This window comes from Plectropomus leopardus, chromosome 6, assembly GCF_026936395.1.
Source record: "Plectropomus leopardus strain MGB_pleo_1.0 chromosome 6, ASM2693639v1, whole genome shotgun sequence".
In the NCBI taxonomy this organism is placed as follows: Eukaryota; Metazoa; Chordata; class Actinopteri; order Perciformes; family Serranidae; genus Plectropomus; species Plectropomus leopardus.
The window spans coordinates 23,089,773-23,112,698 of NC_142181.1; the positions used below are offsets into that span (position 1 = coordinate 23,089,773).

At 41.4% G+C, this 22,926-nt stretch overlaps 2 protein-coding genes across 2 annotated transcripts; both read left to right on the plus strand.

Annotated features, from left to right (window-relative positions):
* Window positions 1–6,445: 6,445 nt before the first annotated feature.
* On the plus strand, window positions 6,446–12,227 carry LOC148189385 (extracellular calcium-sensing receptor-like). The gene is made up of 9 exons (XM_088078343.1): window positions 6,446–6,600; window positions 6,876–7,170; window positions 7,320–7,406; window positions 7,561–7,830; window positions 8,144–8,350; window positions 9,429–9,704; window positions 10,106–10,330; window positions 10,426–10,549; window positions 11,317–12,227. Exons 1-9 carry the CDS (start codon window positions 6,491–6,493, stop codon window positions 12,225–12,227), a joined length of 2,505 nt encoding a protein of 834 aa, XP_087934469.1. The 5' UTR covers window positions 6,446–6,490.
* Window positions 12,228–16,667: 4,440 nt separating this feature from the next.
* LOC148189386 (extracellular calcium-sensing receptor-like) lies at window positions 16,668–22,583 on the plus strand. Its single transcript, XM_088078292.1, has 9 exons — window positions 16,668–16,777; window positions 17,050–17,344; window positions 17,494–17,580; window positions 17,815–18,084; window positions 18,397–18,603; window positions 19,664–19,939; window positions 20,341–20,562; window positions 20,666–20,783; window positions 21,549–22,583. The coding sequence occupies exons 1-9, from the start codon at window positions 16,668–16,670 to the stop codon at window positions 22,457–22,459; spliced, it is 2,496 nt and encodes an 831-aa protein (XP_087934418.1). The 3' UTR covers window positions 22,460–22,583.
* Window positions 22,584–22,926: the final 343 nt, after the last annotated feature.

Below are 22,926 nucleotides of genomic sequence, written 5' to 3' on the forward strand. Positions count from 1 at the left end.
GTCTTCTAAAAGCTCAAAGTCCTTCTCCTTTCTCACATAGTCATCCATAACCAGGCCCTCCTTCCTCACCAACATGCTCTACTGCCACACTCCTCGCTGCAGTCTTTGTTCTTCTTACGCCAACCTCCTGTTTCCACTTCTCTGGTGATAGAGAAGGTTCTGTTGCCCCAGGTCTGGTGCTTAGTTCAGCCATTCCCTCTGGAACTCTCTTCTCAAACACATTCAGGACTGCAATTTTTCCCAGTGCAATCAAAACTTTCAAAACTGCATTTGATGTGGGATTAACATTGGGTATGAAATTTATTTTAGTGTATCCTTTTTTATGATTGTTAATTTATTTATTTAAGTGTCTTTGAGTGCCATGAAAGGTGCTCTAAAAATAAAATGAACTATTGTTATTAATATTTTTTAATTATTATTAATCTTAACTAATTGAATGTATAAATAATGGACTCAGCTACTGTGACATCACCCATTGGTTTGTGACTGCTGTTTTTGAACCTCAAGTTCAGTAATTTGGCTGTTGCCATCTTGTTGTTTTAGAGCCAGAAGTGACCACATTTGGATTTGAGGCTGAAGATGTGATCCTGGAAGCTGTGTTGTCCAAGAAAAATAACCGCTGGCAGGGTCTCTGAAGGCAAAGCGGTCCCAGGGGAGTGGCCAGACTATAAACCATTAAAGAAAACCCTGGGGCCGGTCAGGCTCCACCTGAATAGACAATATGGTGCTGCCACCCTGAAGGTCCACCACCTGCAGGGATAGATATTGGGGTCAGGTGTAGTGTATGCAATGTGTGCATTGTGTGCCAGGCAGCAGGCAAGGGCCAGAGATCCAGGCATGCTGTGCCTCGGCATTGCAGGCTGGATCTGGGGAAGCTGAATGTCACCTCTCTAGCAGAGAAGGAACTGGAGCAAACGTGAGTCGCTGAGAAAAGGTTTCTGAATGTTGTTTGCGCCTATGCTTCAAACAATGGTTCAGAGTACCTGGCCTTCTTTGAGTCTCAGGGCAGTGTCCTGGAAAGGGTACTGAGCTGGGAGTCCATAGTTATTCTGGGGAACTTCAATGCTCACCTGGGCAATGACGGAGAAAGAGGGGGGTAGTATTAGGGATTTGGACTTCTGTCCTAGTCATTGATTGGTAATAACATACGTACACCATGTTCAAGCATAGGGAGGTGTTTAATTGTACATAGTTCCACAACACCCTAGGCCAAAGATCTGTGACTGGCTTTGTGGTCCAATCATCTGATCTATGGCTATATGTCTTTGACACTAAAGTAAAGAGTGGAGCAGAGTTGTCAAGTGATCATCACCTGGTGGTGAGTTTGATCAGGTGGAAGGGGAGGCTGCTGGATAGTCTTGGTAATCCTAAAAATGTAGTGAGGGTGAACTGGGAATGTCTAGCTGAGGCCCCTTCAACTCCAGACGTGTGAAGTCTTCAACTCACACATCTGGAAGAACTTTTCATGCATTCTGGGGTAGGTTGGGACATGGACTCTAAGTGGTTCTTGTTCAGGTCCTCCATTTTGGAGGAAAAAAAAATAAACTAACTTATTTAAACTAAAAATTGTGGTCAGAGGGTCATTGGTGCCTGTTAGGGCACCGATAGAAGAACCTGCTGGTGGACGCCAGCAGTAACGGAGGCCATCAGGTAGAGAAGAGAGGGCTTTTGGTGGGTTTTGGCCAAAGCGTCCCCTGAAACAGCACAGACTGGTTGGCCAGAAGGCTGCAGCTGAAGCAGTTGCCAGTGAAAAAGACCCAGGTTTGAGAGAAGTTCAGGGAGGCTACAGAGAGGGAGTCTTGGTCAGAGTCAAGGCAATTCTGGCAAACTGTGAGGAGAGAAAAGCAGGGCTTGTCTCAGTCCGAAGGCTCAGGGTCCCTGATGTAGTCAGAAAGCTCCTTGTCAGCAAGATGCCAGGTGTGGATGAGATTGCTCCTGAGATGCTAAAGGTTTTGGACATTGTTTGGCTGTCTTGGCAGACACGCATTTTTAGTGTGGCATTGAGATCAGTTACAGTGACTATGGAGTGGAGTGGCAGATAGGTTGGTGGCTCCCATTTAAAAAAAAAGAGGGGGGGGGTGGGGTGGAGGGTGTGCTCCAATTATCGAGGTATCGCACTGCTCAGCCTTCCTGAGAAAGTTAACTCCAGGGTGCAGAAAAGGAGGCCGCAAACAATTGTTGGATATCGAATTCAGCAGTAGTGCAGATTCCGTCCTGGTCTTGAAACAGTAGACCAGATCTTTACCCTTGTAGGGCTGCTCGAGGTATCATGGGAGTTTGCCCATGCAGTCTACATGTGTTTTTTTGTTTTTTTGTCCTGAAGAGGGCTTACAACCATGTGTCCTGGGAAGTCTTGTGGGATCGACTGTGGGAATAGGAGGCACTGGGGTTGTACTTCTGGCCATCCAGTCCCTGTATGACCAAAGCTAAAGCTGTGTTAGCATACTCAGCATAAAGTCAGCCATGTTCCCAGTTGGTGTTTTCTTTTGCCAGGGTTGTCCCTTGACACAGATTTTTTTTTTAATTTTTGATATTCATGGATAGAATCTCAAGGTAAAGCCAGAGGAAGGAAGGGGTCCGTTTTGGGGACCTCAGACCTGGATCTTTGCTTTTTGCAGATGATGTGGTTCTGTTGGCTTCTTCACACTGTGACCTCCAGCATGCATTGGAGTGTTTTGTAATCAAGTGTAAAGCAGTTGGGATGAGGCACAGCACCTCCAAGTTTAAGGCCATGGTTCTCTGACAGAAAATAAAGGATTTCTCTCTGTGGGTTGGGGGAGTAACTGCCCGAAGTATTTCGGGGTCTCGTTTACAAGTGAGGGAAAAATGGAGTGTGTGATGGATAGGCAGTTTGGTCCGGCATCAGCAGTGATGCAGGCATTGTGTCAGACTGTTGAGGTGAAAAGGGACAAGAGCCCAAGGGCAAAGCTTTGAATTTACCAGTTCATCTGGGTTCAGACACTCAACTATAGTCATGAGCTTTGCATAGTGACTGAAAAAGTTGAGATCCCTGTAGTGGACTGCCTTGGCGTGGTCATTACATTTTTCCTCTGAGGAACTCCAGAGCTCAACGTTCCCTGGGCAAGTGGGGGACACGTCAAGAGACACTGTTTTACAACCCAAAACATCCAACAGAGGGTTGTTAATTAACTTAACTGATACTCCATGTAGGCATCTGGAAACACATTCTGCTTTTAAGCCACAGAAAGTGTCAGTACTTGTATAAGTACTTGGCCCTTTCCATCACAAGATGCGTGGGAGATAGGCATTCTTGAGGCCACGTCCAGCATACCACAGGATGTAAGATATCTGAATGACCTCCTGGGGTCACTCAGGCACATAAAGCAACAGTCATTCATTGCCCCCCCCGCTGAGATGTCAAAAGGCAGGACATGTTGTAAATTCATTATGCAATCCTTGTGTTGAGACTAACATCTGATAGAATAAAGTTTAACTTAATTCTCTAAACCTTCTCTTTGTAGGTAAGAGTTTGTCTATGTACTTTGATGAAGAAGTAGGACCAAGTCCCATTCTTTTATCATTTAATTTGAATGATTTAGGTAAAAGCATGTTTTATTCCCTTTTTGTGATGGAGCCCAATTGCCATCTAAGTGACCTTAATTATCAGTAACCAACTTTATAGTTACATCTTATTTTTGCATTCATTGTATAATGTTAAAAAGTAATCCTAAGTAAGTAGTATCCATGTATCCATGGTACAATGTTATGTTATGTGTGGTCATTTCACAGAATTGAAAGTAAAGGATCTTCAGAATCATGTGTTACGTTATAAATTACTTTTAGGTCTCCTAACATGTATTTGAAGTTACTGTGATGAGACGATAGTGGTGATGAGATGCATGAAATTATACACCACGGGTTAGATCGCGTAATTCGTCATAAAGTTCAGAGACATAAATGTCTCTTAAATTACATTAGGTCTTTTAGAAACTAATTCCAGATGTGCCATCGCTTGGTGCAAAAGGTCGCTAACTCCGCCTTCCATCGCAACTTTTTCTTTTCTTAAATTTTATAAGCAGAGCCGCAACAGCTCACCAGAGCTTTGCTGAACTTTAACTTTTGAAGCTATTTTCTTTTAAATCTCTTTGACGCTTTTCTTTATACCAGTTTTTGGTCAGTAAAGACACTTTGGTAATTCGTTTTAAGTAAAATCAAATTAATAATTTAAAGTGACTCCTTCAGACCAATGGGACTACTTTTGATTATTTCTGCGAGTTTTAATTGAGAAGGACACTCCGCGATTCGCCATCAACTCTGCCACGGATCTAGAAGCAACACCTGCTGCACAAACTATCAGCATCCGTTGCCTGCCCTTAAGGACTTTGTTTAAAGACTTTTACCGATTCGCTGAGGCGAACACCGAGGCCAGTTAAAGACTGCCGCACACCGACTCCACCTGCTCGGCCGCCGCCGCCTTTCAGCGGGTCACCTCGTCTGGAAGACGCGCCACAGCTCTCCCCTGGAGTGACGCGAGGACCTGGACCTCCCCGGAGAAGTCTAATCAAGTCGGCAAAAGTAGGCAGAACAATATTTTCTAGTGATCAGAGTTGATGTCGTATAGCGAAGCTTTAATGCCAAATTTCTAAATTCTACGTCACCGTTCAGTGCGCATCCATGCTTTAGACGGACACGTATTTCGCCCACTATCATCCATAATTAATTATTTACCTGAACATCCATCACTTAGGTTCCCTTTCATGTGTTCACTGTCCTTTATATGTCATACTATTTCCTCTATTTACTCATCATTTTATCAGTCTAAATAAATTATTCTCATCTATTGCCAAGTCGTTGTCTGTGGATATTATTTCATGAGAGAAACAAAATCAATGTATACAGGATAAACGGTACAGATTATGAGATTGATTAAAGTAATGACATGTCTTAACACTGTCACAATTTAAGATTTAATATTCTCTTGAATGGAGAATGGTGCCCCTTTTACTTTAACGAGTGCAAAATCCAAATTCTAACGTAGTTATTAATAACCGCTACATCCCATACATAAGCAGCTAAAAGAGTTTTTTTGGGAGGGTGGCTGGGCTCAGCCTTAGAGATAGGTTGAAAACCTGAGACATCCGGAGGGAGCTTGGAGTAGAGACACTGCTCCTTTGTGTCAATATATATAGATATAGATATAGATATAGATACTCATTCTAAAGTGACATAGTTCTGATAACATGTATAGGAGCTGACTTTGTCATCGGAAGGATGAGGGGATGGTGTTGCACGGCAGACCACTGTCTTAGGCCAACAAACAACACCACTAGTTGTTTTTTGACAAGGCATTACTGTATTCTTAGTAGTGACTGTTCCACCAAAAGTGGATGTTTTTCAGCGAAGAATTGCCATGTTTCTAGTGGTGATTGGGGCACTAAGACCAGGTGTTTTCAGCCAAAAAATGTACTCTATATAAAAAACGGACATCGTCACCAGGATATCACCCATTGGTTTGTGGACTGACCTTTTGAAGCCTAGAGGTTGGCATTTTGGCTGTCTCAAACTTTGATTTTTGGAGCCAGAAGTGACCAAATTTGGTTTAGAGGATAGCGCTGTGGAGAAGCAAAGATTGGATTTGACTCATAGATGTAGCTAACACCTCCCAGAAAGCCTTTTACTTTAAGAGGCCACAAAACTGATTATTATTCATTAGGATCATTTTAAAGCCATAACAAATTTGAAACACGAGTTACATCTGAGTTATAAACTCAGCTGCACGTATCATTACACGCACTCCTTCAATCCATCACATCACACCTATTCTACAATACCTACATTGGCTCCCCATCACATACCGCATCAACTACAAAATACTCCTCCTTACCTTCAAAGCTGTCCACAACCTTGCCCCACCATATCTCTCTGACCTCCTCCACATTGCTACACCCACCCGCACCCTCAGATCTTCTTCCTCCATCCATCTCATCGTCCCCCCCGCCTGTCTCTGCTCCCCAGCTCTGGAACTCACTCCCACCTGACCTCCGTAACTCAGAGTCACTACCACATTTCAAATCTAAACTCAAAACCCATCTGTTTAAACTGGCTTACTCCCTCTGATCACAATTGCACCAGCCTCGCAATTTAAGGTAATGCAGTTTTTGGCTTTTCCGTATATCATGTTTCAGCCCCAAAGAATGTCGCTTGGCCAAAACATGACCTTTGCCCAACCATAATCAAGTGGTTAATACAAAATTAATCTCAAATTAAATGTACAGTTTATTAGGCCCTGCCCCTTGTTTTACTTATACCCTGATGGGTGGTGAGCAACACTGAACAAGTCAATAAAAGGAGTTTACATCAGGTCAGAAAAAGAGTAAATAGGAAGAAAGTCATGTCTGCAACTTCAGATATCTATTTGTTCTGGCTTGTGTATTTTATTTTGTTATATCCCTACCTTTCTTCCGCTATGCCTTCTCGTCTTTATTCCACTTATTCCTGCCAGTTACAGGGAGTGTTTCATCTTAATGGGATGCACAAGACTGGAGATGTGGTTCTGGGCGGGCTGTTTGACACCCACTTCTTTTCTGTCTTTCCTGACCTGTCCTTTACCTCAGAGCCACAACAGCCTACCTGCCACAGGTCAGTCTATCAGGGAAACAACAAAGAGCAGAAACTAGGGGAAATCAATCCCATTGCTTTAATGTATCTTTGATACTAAGATTTTACTCTGTCATTGTGTATTTATGCCATTTTATCATTATTTTACAGTATCCTGTTCTTAATACATGTATAACATTAGTATTAAATATATTTCTTTCGATTCAACTAGTGACATTATTTGCAAAATCTGTAACTGTGCACATACATGTCGACAAATCTACTTGTATTTTCCAACTGTGGTATTTTTGTATTAGTTTTGATGTTCTAGGATTCAAGCAAGCTCTGACCATGGTATTTGCTATTGAAGAGATCAACAGAAACACCAACCTGCTACCAAATGTGACGCTGGGATACAGTCTTTATGATAACTGCCTCGCACTAGGAATTGGATTCCGTGCAGCGTTGTCATTAGCTAGTGGTAGAGAGGAGCAGATTAAATTATATGAGACTTGTGAAGGAAACCCTCCAGTTGTAGGAATTGTGGGTGATGCTTCCTCTACACGTTCTATTGCCATCTCCACTATCTTAGGTTCATACAGAGTACCTATGGTAAGTTTTCCACTCTCATTACTTTAAATCATTTTCATTTCCCTCTAAATTTAATTTCAAATATAGACATGGGCTAATCACACTTAAAAAGTTGAAAGGGTCAACAAAAGCTTTGAATGTTTTTAGGATGCTCAGTCTGTCTTTCACAGGTGAGTTATTTTGCCACATGTTCGTGCCTGAGCAACCGACAAAAGTTTCCATCCTTCTTTCGGACGATCCCAAGCGATGCTTTCCAGGTGACCATCTATTAGTAAATTAATATGCATTGAGAAAAGCATGTGCAGTTCAATATTTAAAGAATTAATATCCCTGCACTGCAATGACATTGTTGAACCTGCTTGACAGCCTCCCCCTGTTATTTTTTTTTGTATTTGTTTTTATCTTTTTTAGGTGCATGCTATGATTCAGATTCTCAGGCGCTTTGGCTGGACTTGGGCAGGTCTGCTGGTCAGTGATGATGATTATGGACTCCACGCTGCTCGATCCTTCCAGTCTGGCCTCACTCTGTCAGGTGGAGGCTGTCTGGCCTACGTAGAGGTTTTGCCCTGGGGCAATGATCCAGCTGAACTGAAGAGGATTGTGGATGTGATGAGGAAATCTACTTCTCATGTGGTCATTGTGTTTGCACATCAAAATCATATGATCAACCTCATTAAAGAGGTTGGGCTTGAAATACAACTTAATTCTAACATTGAATAATTTTCAATTTATATTTCAAAATTCAAATCAAATTATTAAATTTACAGTAAAATATTGTCCAATAAATAGATTCAAATGAATAAAGCAGACCTCTTTTTTTGTGGCAGGGTTTTAGAGTGAACTCAGGGAAATTATGTTGTTAATTTATGATGACATTTGTCACTTTGCTCATAATGCTGTGTAAAACCAGTTAATGAATTGAATTGAGTAAGACAAGATACCAACCATGCCATGACAATATGAAATTATATATTTTTTATAATGCAATGCACAGGTGGTGAGGCAGAATGTGACAGGCCTGCAGTGGATGGCCAGTGAAGCCTGGACTGCAGCTACTGTGCTTCAGACTCCTCAACTCATGCCGTACCTGGGTGGCACTCTGGGCATTGCCATCCGTCGAGGACACATACCAGGGTTCAGGGACTTCCTGTTACAAATACGTCCTGACCTTGAACACAATAACAGCTTTGGAAATAATATGGTGAGTATTTATCCTTCCAAATAATATATCATTTATAAGAATAAAACAATAATGTTAGTTTCGTAACAACAGTTTTAAATTAATGCTGTAAATGTTTGCGTATCTGTACCCAAATGTCACAGTACTGGGGTTATGGTCATGCAACCTTGTGCAGAATGGTATGTAAATTCATGCAAGTCATTGGGAATTGAAGCTCATAAGCATGTGTTCAAAAACTCAGAAACTTTGAAATGTAAACTTCTTGCAGCATAGCTGAGCACAATATACAGACTTACATGCAAGATAGGTGGACTGTGGGCCTAAGATATGACATATGCAAATGACATACAGACACATGTTGCATATGTGAGTGAAGACTCAACTCTCAACTCATTTTGCAAAACCCTGCATCACTACCCACATTGCTGCACAGAGTGCTGTTTTATTGTTTACTTACATTTTACTATATGATTATATGTGTTTGTTATTTTTGAGCACGCCCCAAAAATTTCAAATCAACAGTGGTGGATGTGGTAATCAACAACTGATTTAACATGTTGTGTGTCCAAACTGCACCAAAACTTATTCTTGGGTCCACAATAATAAATGCACCTCTGGGGAAGTAGATCAGACAGACCATACCTGAGAAATTTAAAGGACAAACAGACAGACAGACAGACAGACAGACAGAAAGTTCTTCTTTTATAGTTATATATATATATTTTTTTTTTCTGTTTTATAGCCTATTGTGACCTGTTTCCTTTTTTGAAAGTGTTTGTTCAATGTTTATACAGTGTAATACAGAGGTCGTTGAGTTGCTATTTAGCCAAATGCTGCAGTAACCAGCAAGATGATTTGGTCTGTCTTTTAATATTTATTTATTTATTTACATTGGATCCCTATTAGTTGTTACTGTAGCAACAACTATTCTTCCTGGATAGTTGCACTTCTGTCTGTTCAAAATAAGTGAAAGTTTAGTTTTTAGTTTTTGTTTTTTTCTACTGTAGGTCACTTGCACTGAACTTTGACCCCTAAACCAGGGTTTGACCTAACGTTGACTTTTGTGTAACGTTACACTCCTGTTCTGAATACATTTCAGGTGAATCAGTTTTGGGAACACACATTTCAGTGTAGATTTGTACCACCTCAAGCAGGTTGGCTAGAAGCTGGTGGATCACTATGCACTGGACAAGAAGATCTAGAGAATGTGGACACAGAGTTCTTGGACATTTCAGACCTCAGACCAGAGTATAATGTGTACAAGGCTGTGTATGCCCTGGCATACGCTCTTGATGACATGCTGCAGTGTGAGCCAGGGAGAGGACCTTTCAGTGGGCACAGCTGTGGCAATTTACAAAGACTGGAGCCATGGCAGGTGTGACATCATTTTACACACATGCACACACCTCTGTTTATATGACTAAATGCTATGCTTTAGTTTTTCTTGCGGAGCGGCTTTCACAGAATAGGACTGAATTCAAAGCTATGAAATTACTAATGATTAAGTGCATTTTAGACAGCTCAAAGGATATTTCCTATCGCTGCGTGACAGCATTGCATAGTATTATCACAACAGAGACAACAATGTCTTGGTATTGGGTGCACTTACACTCACAGTTGATGTGACTTCAACTTTAAAGAAATTATTTGTTGGAATTGTTAAGGTATTCATACGTTCATGAGTGCATTATTTTACCATGGTTATTATTTACCATGGTCATAATGGAATTGTTTTCATTTCTGGCTTTCCTCTATCCCTTTTTCTGGAATTCATAGCTTGTGTATTACTTGGAAAAGGTCAACTTCACCACACCATTTGGTGATCAGGTGTCATTTGATGAGAATGGTGATGCCTTACCAATATATGATGTCATGAACTGGCTGTGGCTCCCTGATGGACAAACTAAAGTTCAGAATGTGGGTGAGGTTAAAGAGTCAGCCAAAGGTGAAGAACTCACACTTGATGAAGACAAAATTTTCTGGAACTTTGAATCCAAAAAGGTTACTTTTGATTTTTCAGTCACCTTTTTTGTGTCCGAAAGATAACTGATTTCAACAGCGTAAAACAAAGTCGAGTAACACATATTCACCAACAGCCACCCCGGTCAGTGTGCAGTGAGAGCTGTCCTCCAGGTACCCGAATGGCCAGAAAGAAGGGGGAACCTGAGTGCTGTTTTGACTGCATCCCTTGTTCTGATGGAAAGATCAGCAATGGGACTGGTTGGTGTTCAGTTTAAAACCTTGAAATTTAAAGAAATCATATAAGTGTTATCACTTTCTCTCTTTTTTAAAAATACATTTTATTAATTTTCAAAGTGCACAACAACAACAACAACAAAAGAAAACGAGACAGCAAACAAAACAAAAAGAACAAGAAGATTATGACAAGTAAATGTACTCTAACATATGTCCTCTGTGTAAAAAACTGTCAGAAGGAAGTGGGAACTTACTTTCACTTAATATGGCAATGCCCTGTAATTACTCGTTTTTGGAAAAATGTTAATAAAGAGCTCTGTATAATCTTACACATGAAAGTTTAACTGGATCCTGCATTGTTTCTGTTGGGATTCCCACCAGAAGGTTTTGATCTTAACGCCTCACAACACACTGTTAATAAAATCGCTGTTGCTACCTGAACAATGTATTTTACTCCAATGGATTAAAGACAAACCCCCAACGCTAACACCTGGCAACCTGTCTTAATTCAGTCACCATATGAAATTACAGATTTACTACAGAGGGGTGGACTAACTTTCAGTGTGAATTCCATCTCATAAAAAAATGGACTGAAATTGTTATTTTTGATAACTATTATTAACCCCCCCCCCCCTTTTTGTTTAATGAAAACTAATGGAATATTAACAGAATGCTGCTGATCTCTTTTAATGTTCATCACACTGGTTTTGGAACTTATATTGTGAAATATTCTATGGCTCTGAGTCTTGCTGTGTTGTCATAATCTTCTTGTTCACTTTCTCCTTGTACAGACTCCATGGAGTGCACCAGTTGTCCGGAGGACTTCTGGTCCAGCCCCCAGCATGACCACTGTGTGCCGAAGGAAACAGAATTCCTCTCCTATTATGAGCCTCTGGGTATCTGCCTGACAACCACCTCATTGTCGGGCACATTTGTATGTGTTGTTGTCCTGGGAATCTTTATCTGTCATCGTGGCACCCCTATAGTACGTGCCAACAATTCAGAACTCAGTTTCCAGCTATTGCTGTCCCTGAAATTATGTTTTCTTTGCTCACTGCTGTTCATCGGACGTCCCAGGCTGTGGACATGCCAACTAAGACATGCTGCATTTGGGATCAGCTTTGTGCTTTGTATATCATGCATCCTGGTGAAAACCATGGTGGTTCTGGCTGTGTTCAAGGCCTCAAAGCCAGGAGGTGGAACCAGTCTGAAGTGGTTTGGTCCTTTGCAGCAGAGAGGAACAGTTCTGCTTCTTACTTCTATTCAGGCAGCAATCTGCACTGCTTGGCTTGTCTCTTCCTCACCAGCTCCGCATAAAAACACTCAATACCACAAGGACAAGATAGTTTATGAGTGTGTTGTTGGGTCCACAGTTGGTTTTGCAGTGTTACTGGGGTATATTGGCTTACTGGCTGTCCTCAGTTTTCTGTTAGCATTTCTTGCGAGGAATCTTCCAGATACTTTCAATGAAGCCAAGCTCATCACATTCAGCATGTTGATCTTCTGCGCAGTATGGGTTGCCTTTGTCCCTGCTTATGTCAGTTCACCAGGTAAATATGCAGATGCAGTGGAGGTATTTGCAATCCTGGCCTCAAGCTTTGGCCTTTTGTTGTCACTATTTGGGCCCAAATGTTACATAATTTTGCTGAGACCAGAGAGGAACACAAAGAAAGCAATCATGGGTCGGGGCATTAAGTCCTAGAACCTGCATTTAGTTTCATAAAACGATGCAACAGCATTCTTTATAGTACATCATCCAAAGTCCTAAATGGACGGCAGTACATTTAGGACTCTGCCCCTCTCCTGTTTATGCATTACCACTTGAGTGATCAGCTCACCACTGTCTTCTAAAAGCTCAAAGTCCTTCTCCTTTCTCACATAGTCATCCATAACCAGGCCCTCCTTCCTCACCAACATGCTCTACTGCCACACTCCTCGCTGCAGTCTTTGCTCTTCTTACGCCAACCTCCTGTTTCCACTTCTCTGAACTAAGCACCAGAACTGGGGCAACAGAGCCTTCTCCATCACCAGCCGTTCCCTCTGGAACTCTCTTCCCAAACACATTCAGGACTGCAATTTTCCCAGTGCAATCAAAACTTTCAAAACTGCATTTGATGTGGGATTAACATTGGGTATGAAATTTATTTTAGTGTATACTTTTTTATGATTGTTAATTTATTTCATTTATTTATTTAAGTGTCTTTGAGTGCCATGAAAGGTGCTCTAAAAATAAAATGAACTATTGTTATTAATATTTTTTTAATTATCATTAATGTTAATTAACTACTGGAATGTATAAATAATGGACTCAGCTACTGTGACATCACCCATTGGTTTGTGACTGCTGTTTTTGAACCTCGAGTTCAGTAATTTGGCTGTTGCCATCTTGTTGTTTTAGAGCCAGAAGTGACTACATTTGGATTTGAGGCTGAAGATGTGATCCTGGAAGCTGTGTTGTCCAAGAAAAATAACCGCTGGCAGGGTCTCTGAAGACAAAGCGGTCCCAGGGGAGTGGCCAGACTATAAACTATTAAAGAAAACCCTGGGGCCGGTCAGGCTCCACCTGAATAGACAATATGGTGCTGCCACCCTGAAGGTCCACCACCTGCAGGGATAGATATTAGGGTCAGGTGTAGTGTATGCAATGTGTGCATTGTGTGCCAGGCAACAGGCAAGGGCCAGAGATCCAGGCATGCTGTGCCTCGGCATTGCAGGCTGGATCTGGGGTAGTTGAATGTCACCTCTCTAGCAGGGAAGGAACTGGAGCAAATGTGAGTCACTGAGAAAAGGTTTCTGAATGTTGTTTGCACCTATGCTTCAAACAATGGTTCAGAGTACCTGGCCTTCTTTGAGTCTCAGGGTAGTGTCCTGGAAAGGGTACTGAGCTGGGAGTCCATAGTTATTCTGGGGGACTTCAATGCTCACCTGGGCAATGACGGAGAAAGAGGGGGGTAGTATTAGTATTGGTTATTGGGGGGTAGTATTGGTTATTGGACTTCTGTGCTAGTCATCAATTGGTAATAACATACGTACACCATGTTCAAGCATAGGGAGGTGTTTAATTGTACATGGTGCCACGACACCCTAGGCCAAAGATCTGTGACCGACTTTGTGGTCATATCATCTGATCTATGGCTATATGTCTTTGACACTAAAGTAAAGAGTGGAGCAGAGTTGTCAAGTAATCATCACCTGGTGGTGAGTTTGATCAGGTGGAAGGGGAGGCTGCTGGATAGTCTTGATAATCCTAAAAATGTAGTGAGGGTGAACTGGGAATGTCTAGCTGAGGCCCCTTCAACTCCAGACGTGTGAAGTCTTCAACTCACACATCTGGAAGAACTTTTCATGCATTCTGGGGTAGGTTGGGACATGGACTCTAAGTGGTTCTTGTTCAGGTCCTCCATTTTGGAGGAAAAAAAAATAAACTAACTTATTTAAACAGAGGGTCAGAGGGTCATTGGTGCCTTTTAGGGCACCCATAGAAGAACCTGCCGGTGGATGCCAGCAGTAACGGAGGCCATCAGGTAGAGATGAGAGGGCTTTTGGTGGGTTTTGGCCAAAGCGTCCCCTGAAACAGCACAGACTGGTTGGCCAGAAGGCTGCAGCTGAAGCAGTTGCCAATGAAAAAGACCCAGGTTTGAGAGAAGTTCAGGGAGGCTACAGAGAGGGAGTCTTGGTCAGAGTCAAGGCAATTCTGGCGAACTGTGAGGAGAGAAAAGCAGGGCTTGTCTCAGTCTGAAGGCTCAGGGTCCATGTCCTTGACAGAGGTCACTGATGTAGTCAGAAAGCTCCTTGTCAGCAAGATGCCAGGTGTGGATGAGATTGCTCCTGAGATGCTAAAGGTTTTGGACATTGTTTGGCTGTCTTGGCAGACACGCATTTTTAGTGTGGCATTGAGATCAGTTACAGTGACTGTGGAGTGGAGTGGCAGATAGGTTGGTGGCTCCCATTTAAAAAAAAAAAGAGGGGGGGTGGGGTGGAGGGTGTGCTCCAATTATCGAGGTATCGCACTGCTCAGCCTTCCTGAGAAAGTTAACTCCAGGGTGCAGAAAAGGAGGCCGCAAACAATTGTTGGATATTGAATTAAGGAGTAGGAGTGCAGATTCTGTCCTGGTCTTGAAACAGTAGACCAGATCTTTACCCTTGTAGGGCTGCTCGAGGTATCATGGGAGTTTGCCCATGCAGTCTACATGTGTTTTTTTGTTTTTTTGTCCTGAAGAGGGCTTACAACCATGTGTCCTGGGAAGTCTTGTGGGATCGACTGTGGGAATAGGAGGCACTGGGGTTGTACTTCTGGCCATCCAGTCCCTGTATGACCAAAGCTAAAGCTGTGTTAGCATACTCAGCATAAAGTCAGCCATGTTCCCAGTTGGTGTTGTCTTTTGCCAGGGTTTTCCCTTGACACTGATTTTTTTTATTTATTTTCTATATTCATGGAAAGGATCTTAAGGTAAAGCCAGAGGAAGGAAGGGGTCCGTTTTGGGGACCCCAGACCTGGATCTTTGCTTTTTGCAGATGATGTGGTTCTGTTGGCTTCTTCATACTGTGACCTCCAGCATGCATTGGAGTGTTTTGTAATCAAGTGTAAAGCAGTTGGGATGAGGCACAGCACCTCCAAGTTTAAGGCCATGGTTCTCTGACAGAAAATAAAGGATTTCTCTCTGTGGGTTGGGGAAGTAACTGCCCGAAGTATTTCAGGGTCTTGTTTACAAGTGAGGGAAAAATGGAGTGTGTGATGGATAGGCAGTTTGGTCCGGCATCAGCAGTGATGCAGGCATTGTGTCAGGCTGTTGAGGTGAAAAGGGACAAGAGCCCAAGGGCAAAGCTTTGAATTTACCAGTCTATCTGGGTTCAGACACTCAACTATGGTCATGAGCTTTGCATAGTGACTGAAAAAGTTGAGATCCCATACATAAGCAGCTAAAAGAGTTTTTTTGGGAGGGTGGCTGGGCTCAGCCTTAGAGATAGGTTGAAAACCTGAGACATCCGGAGGGAGCTTGGAGTAGAGACACTGCTCCTTTGTGTCAATATATATAGATATAGATATAGATATAGATACTCATTCTAAAGTGACATAGTTCTGATAACATGTATATGAGCTGACTTTGTCATCGGAAGGATGAGGGGATGGTGTTGCACGGCAGACCACTGTCTTAGGCCAACAAACAACACCACTAGTTGTTTTTTGACAAGGCATTACTGTATTCTTCGTAGTGACTGTTCCACCAAAAGTGGGTGTTTTTCAGCGAAGAATTGCCATGTTTCTAGTGGTGATTGGGGCACTAAGACCAGGTGTTTTCAGCCAAAAAATGTACTCTATATAAAAAATGGACATCGTCACCAGGATATCACCCATTGGTTTGTGGACTGACCTTTTGAAGCCTAGAGGTTGGCATTTTGGCTGTCTCAAACTTTGATTTTTGGAGCCAGAAGTGACCAAATTTGGTTTAGAGGGTAGCGCTGTGGAGAAGCAAAGATTGGATTTGACTCATTGATGTAGCTAACACCTCCCAGAAAGCCTTTTACTTTAAGAGGCCACAAAACTGATTATTATTCATTAGGATCATTTTAAAGCCATAACAAATTTGAAACACAAGTTACATCTGAGTTATATTAAAATATATCCCCCATTCATATGTCTAGTCTAGTCTATGTCTGTCTGTACCAGGCTGTATGCTTATTTCTGCTGTAAAGTTATGCATTTTAACATGAGGGTCCATGGTGATTATCTCTGTCAGAACCAGCCTTGCAATTTAAGGTAATGCAGTTTTTGGCTTTTCTGTATGTCATGTTTCAGCCCCAGAGAATGTCGCTTTGGCCAAAACATGACCTTTTCCTAATCATAACCAAGTGGTTAATACAAAATTAATCTCAAATTAAATGTACGGTTTATTAGGCCCTGCCTCTTGTTTTACTTATACCCTGATGGGTGGTGAGCAACACTGAACAAGTCAATAAAAGGAGTTTACATCAGGTCAGAAAAAGAGTAAATGGGAAGAAAGTCATGTCTGCAACTTCGGATATCTATTTGTTCTGGCTTGTGCATTTTATTTTGTTATATTCCTACCTTTCCTCTGCTATGCCTTCTCCTCTTTATTCCACTTATTCCTGCCAGTTACAGGGAGTGTTTCATCTTAATGGGATGCACAAGACTGGAGATGTGGTTCTGGGCGGGCTGTTTGAGACCCACTTCTTTTCTGTATTTCCTGACCTGTCCTTTACCTCAGAGCCACAACAGCCTACCTGCCACAGGTCAGTCTATCAGGGAAACGGCAAAGAGCAGAAACTAGAGGAAATCAATCCCCTTGCTTTAATGTATCTTTGATACTAAGATGTTACTCTGTTACTGTGTATTTATGCTATTTTATCATTATTTTACAGTATCATGTTCGTAATACATGTTTAACATTTTTATTAGATATATTTCTTTCAATTCAACTAGTGACATTATTTGCAAAATCTGTAACTGTGCACATACATGTTGACAAATCTTGTATTTTCCAACTGTGGTATTTTTGTATTAGTTTTGATATTCTAGGATTCAAGCAAGCTCTGACCATGGCCTTTGCTATTGAAGAGATCAACAGAAACACCAACCTGCTACCAAATGTGACGCTGGGATACAGTCTTTATGATAACTGCCTTACACTTGGAATTGGATTCCGTGCAGCGTTGTCATTAGCCAGTGGTAGAGAGGAGCAGATTAAATTATATGAGACTTGTGAAGGAAACCCTCCAGTTGTAGGAATTGTGGGTGATGCTTCCTCTACACGTTCTATTGCCATCTCCACTATCTTAGGTTCATACAGAGTACCTATGGTAAGTTTTCCACCCTCACTACTTTAAATCATTTTCATTTCCCTCTAAATTTAATGTCAAATATAGACATGGGCTAATCACACTTAAAAAGTTGAAAGGGCCAACAAAAGCTTTGAATGTTTTTAGGATGCTCAGTCTGTCTTTCACAGGTGAGTTATTTTGCCACATGTTCGTGCCTGAGCAACCGACAAAAGTTTCCATCCTTCTTTCGGACGATCCCAAGCGATGCTTTCCAGGTGACCATCTATTAGTAAATTAATATGCATTGAGAAAAGCATGTACAGTTAAATATTTAAAGAAATAATATCCCTGCACTGCAATGACATTTTTTAAAAAGCCTGTCATATACTTTGTGTCATTGGAGCTGTTTAGTCTCAGCTGAAAGTCAATATTTAAACATTGTTGAACCTGCTTGACAGCCTCCCCCTGTTATTTTTTTTTTTTTTTGTTGTTGTTTTTATCTTTTTTAGGTGCGTGCTATGATTCATATTCTCAGGCGCTTTGGCTGGACTTGGGCAGGTCTGCTGGTCAGTGATGATGATTATGGACTCCACGCTGCCCAGTCCTTCCAGTCTGGCCTCGCTCTGTCAGGTGGAGGCTGTCTGGCCTACGTAGAGGTTTTGCCCTGGGGCAATGATCCAGCTGAACTGAAGAGGATTGTGGCTGTGATGAGGAAATCTACTTCTCATGTGGTCATTGTGTTTGCACATGAAAATCATATGATCAACCTCATGAAAGAGGTTGGGCTTGAAATACAACTTAATTCTAACATTGAATAATTTCCAATTTATTTTTCAAAATTCAAATCAAAATATTAAATGTACAGTAAAATATTGTCCAACAAATAGATTCAAATGAATAAAGCAGACCTCTTTTTTGCGGCAGGGTTTTAGAGTGAACTCAGGGAAATTATGTTGTTAATTTATGATGACATTTGTCACTTTGCTCATAATGCTGTGTAAAACCAGTTAATGAATTGAATTGAGTAAGACAAGATACCAACCATGCCATGACAATATGAAATTATATATTTTTTATAATGCAATGCACAGGTGGTGAGGCAGAATGTGACAGGCCTGCAGTGGATGGCCAGTGAAGCCTGGACTGCAGCTACTGTGCTTCAGACTCCTCAACTCATGCCGTACCTGGGTGGCACTCTGGGCATTGCCATCCGTCGAGGACACATACCAGGGTTCAGGGACTTCCTGTTACAAATGCGCCCTGACCTTGAACACAATAACAGCTTTGGAAATAATATGGTGAGTGTTTATACTTCCAAATAATTTATAATTTATAAGAATAAAACAATAATGTTAGTTTCGTAACAACAGTTTTAAATTAATGCTGTAAATGTCTGCGTATCTGTACACAAATGTCACAGTACTGGGGTTATGGTCATGCAACCTTAGTGCAGAATGGTATGTAAATTCATGCAAGTTATTGGGAATTGAAGCTCATAAGCATGTGTTCAAAAACTCAGAAACTTTGAAATGTAAACTTCTTGCAGCATAGCTGAGCACAATATACAGACTTACATGCAAGATAGGTGGACTGTGGGCCTCAGATATGACATATGCGAATGACATACAGACACATGTTGCATATGTGAGTGAAGACTCAACTCTCAACTCATTTTGCAAAACCCTGCATCACTACCCACATTGCTGCACAGAGTGCTGTTTTATTGTTTACTTACATTTTGCTATATGATTATATGTGTTTGTTATTTTTGAGCACACCCCAATTTCAAATCAACAGCGATGGATGTGGTAGTCAACAATTGATTGAACATATCATGTGTCCAAATTTCACCAAAATCAACACGACTTATTTTTGGGCCCCAGTAATAAATGCACCTCTGGGGAAGTAGATAAGACAGACCATACCTGAGAAATTTAAAGGACAAACAGACAGAGAGTTCTTCTTTTATAGTTAGATATGAATTGCTTTTCTGTTTTATAGCTTATTGTGACCTGTTTCCTTTTTTGAAAGTGTTTGTTCAGTGTTTATACAGTGTAATACAGAGGTCGTTGAGTTGCTATTTAGCCAAATGCTGCAGTAACCAGCAAGATGATTTGGTCTATCTTTTAATATTTATTTATTTATTTACATTGGATCCCTATTAGTTGTTACCGTAGCAACAACTATTCTTCCTGGATAGTTGCACTTCTGTCTGTTCAAAATAAGTGAAAGTTTAGTTTTTGGTTTTTGTTTTTTTCTACTGTAGGTCACTTACACTGAACTTTGACCCCTAAACCAGGGTTTGACCTAACATTGACTTTTGTGTAACGTTACACTCCTGTTTTGAATACATTTCAGGTAAATCAGTTTTGGGAACACACATTTCAGTGTAGATTTGTACCACCTCAAGCAGGTTGGCTAGAAGCTGGTGGATCACTATGCACTGGACAAGAAGATCTAGAGAATGTGGGCACAGAGTTCTTGGACATTTCAAACCTCAGACCAGAGTATAATGTGTACAAGGCTGTGTATGCCCTGGCATACGCTCTTGATGACATGCTGCAGTGCGAGCCAGGGAGAGGACCTTTCAGTGGGCACAGCTGTGGCAATTTACAAAGACTGGAGCCATGGCAGGTGTGACATCATTTTACACACATGCACACACCTCTGTTTATATGACTAAATGCTATGCTTTAGTTTTTCTTGCGGAGCGGCTTTCACAGAATAGGACTGAATTCAAAGCTATGAAATTACTAATGATTAAGTGCTTTTTAGATAGCTCAAAGGATATTTCCTATCGCTGCGTGACAGCATTGCATAGTATTATCACAACAGAGACAACAATGTCTTGGTATTGGGTGCACTTACACTCACAGTTGATGTGACTTCAACTTTAAAGAAATTATTTGTTGGAATTGTTAAGGTATTCATACGTTCATGAGTGCATTATTTTACCATGGTTATTATTTACCATGGTCATAATGGAATTGTTTTCATTTCTGGCTTTCCTCTATCCCTTTTTCTGGAATTCATAGCTTGTGTATTACTTGGAAAAGGTCAACTTCACCACACCATTTGGTGATCAGGTGTCATTTGATGAGAATGGTGATGCCTTACCAATATATGATGTCATGAACTGGCTGTGGCTCCCTGATGGACAAACTAAAGTTCAGAATGTGGGTGAGGTTAAAGAGTCAGCCAAAGGTGAAGAACTCACACTTGATGAAGACAAAATTTTCTGGAACTTTGAATCCAAAAGGTTACTTTTGATTTTTCAGTCACCTTTTTTGTGTCCGAAAGATAACTGATTTCAACAGCGTAAAACAAAGTCGAGTAACACATATTCACCAACAGCCACCCCGGTCAGTGTGCAGTGAGAGCTGTCCTCCAGGTACCCGAATGGCCAGAAAGAAGGGGGAACCTGAGTGCTGTTTTGACTGCATCCCTTGTTCTGATGGAAAGATCAGCAATGGGACTGGTTGGTGTTCAATTTAAAACCTTAAAATTTAGAGAAATCATATAAGTGTTATCACTTTCTCTCATTTTTTTAAAAATACATTTTATTAATTTTCAAAGTGCACAACAACAACAAAAGAAAACAAGAGACAGCAAACAAAACAAAAAAGAACAAGAAGATTATGACAAGTAAATGTACTCTAACATATGTCCTCTGTGTAAAAAACTGTCAGAAGGAAGTGGGAACTTACTTTCACTTAATATGGCAATGCCCTGTGATTACTCGTTTTTGGAAAAATGTTAATAAAGAGCTCTGTATAATCTTACACATGAAAGTTTAACTGGATCCTGCATTGTTTCTGTTGGGATTCCCACCAGAAGGTTTTGATCTTAACGCCTCACAATACACTGTTAATAAAATCGCTGTTGCTACCTGAACAATGTATTTTACTCCAATGGATTAAAGACAAACCCCCAACGCTAACACCTGGCAACCTGTCTTAATTCAGTCACCATATGAAATTACAGATTTACTACAGAGGGGTGGACTAACTTTCAGTGTGAATTCCATCTGATAAAAAAATGGACTGAATGAAATTATTATTTTTGATAACTATTATTAACCCCCCCCCCTTTTTTTTGTTTTATGAAAACTAATGGAATATTAACAGAATGCTGCTGATCTCTTTTAATGTTCATCACACTAGTTTTGCAACTTATATTGTGAAATATTCTATGGCTCTGAGTCTTGCTGTGTAATCTTCTTGTTCACTTTCTCCTTGTACAGACTCCATGGAGTGCACCAGTTGTCCAGAGGACTTCTGGTCCAGCCCCCAGCATGACCACTGTGTGCCGAAGGAAACAGAATTTCTCTCCTATTACGAGCCTCTGGGTATCTGCCTGACAACCACCTCATTGTTGGGCACATTTGTATGTGTTTTTGTGCTGGGAATCTTTATCTGTCATCGTGGCACCCCTATAGTACGTGCCAACAATTCAGAACTCAGTTTCCAGCTATTGCTGTCCCTGAAATTATGTTTTCTTTGCTCACTGCTGTTCATCGGACGTCCTAGGCTGTGGACATGCCAGCTAAGACATGCTGCATTTGGGATCAGCTTTGTGCTTTGTATATCATGCATCCTGGTGAAAACCATGGTGGTTCTGGCTGTGTTCAAGGCCTCAAAGCCAGGAGGTGGAACCAGTCTGAAGTGGTTTGGTCCTTTGCAGCAGAGAGGAACAGTTCTGCTTCTTACTTCTATTCAGGCAGCAATCTGCACTGCTTGGCTTGTCTCTTCCTCACCAGCTCCGCATAAAAACACTCAATACCACAATGACAAGATAGTTTATGAGTGTGTTGTTGGGTCCACAGTTGGTTTTGCAGTGTTACTGGGGTATATTGGCTTACTGGCTGTCCTCAGTTTTCTGTTAGCATTCCTTGCGAGGAATCTTCCAGATACTTTCAATGAAGCCAAGCTCATCACGTTCAGCATGTTGATCTTCTGCGCAGTATGGGTGGCCTTTGTCCCTGCTTATGTCAGTTCACCAGGTAAATATGCAGATGCAGTGGAGGTATTTGCAATCCTGGCCTCAAGCTCTGGCCTTTTGTTGTCACTATTTGGGCCCAAATGTTACATAATTTTGCTGAGACCAGAGAGGAACACAAAGAAAGCAATCATGGGTCGGGGCATTAAGTCCTAGAACCTGCATTTAGTTTCATAAAACGATGCAACAGCATTCTTTATGGTACATCATCCAAAGTCCTAAATGGACGGCAGTACATTTAGGACTCTGCCCCTCTCCTGTTTATGCATTACCACTTGAGTGATCAGCTCACCACTGTCTTCTAAAAGCTCAAAGTCCTTCTCCTTTCTCACATAGTCATCCATAACCAGGCCCTCCTTCCTCACCAACATGCTCTACTGCCACACTCCTCACTGCAGTCTTTGCTCTTCTTACGCCAACCTCCTGTTTCCACTTCTCTGAACTAAGCACCAGAACTGGGGCAACAGAGCCTTCTCCATCACCAGCCGTTCCCTCTGGAACTCTCTTCCCAAACACATTCAGGACTGCAATTTTTCCCAGTGCAATCAAAACTTTCAAAACTGCATTTGATGTGGGATTAACATTGGGTATGAAATTTATTTTAGTGTATCCTTTTTTATGAT

Bases quoted from the DNA above. Each gene is read 5' to 3' on its own strand.
- LOC148189385 (XM_088078343.1), top strand. From the start codon at position 6,491: ATGCACAAGACTGGAGATGTGGTTCTGGGCGGGCTGTTTGACACCCAC. The intron at 6,601-6,875 runs GTCAGTCTATCA...TTTTTGTATTAG, and splicing joins CAACAGCCTACCTGCCACAG to TTTTGATGTTCTAGGATTCA. The intron at 10,550-11,316 runs GTTGGTGTTCAG...CTCCTTGTACAG, and splicing joins AAAGATCAGCAATGGGACTG to ACTCCATGGAGTGCACCAGT.
- LOC148189386 (XM_088078292.1), top strand. From the start codon at position 16,668: ATGCACAAGACTGGAGATGTGGTTCTGGGCGGGCTGTTTGAGACCCAC. The intron at 16,778-17,049 runs GTCAGTCTATCA...TTTTTGTATTAG, and splicing joins CAACAGCCTACCTGCCACAG to TTTTGATATTCTAGGATTCA. The intron at 18,604-19,663 runs GTGAGTGTTTAT...AATACATTTCAG, and splicing joins ACAGCTTTGGAAATAATATG to GTAAATCAGTTTTGGGAACA.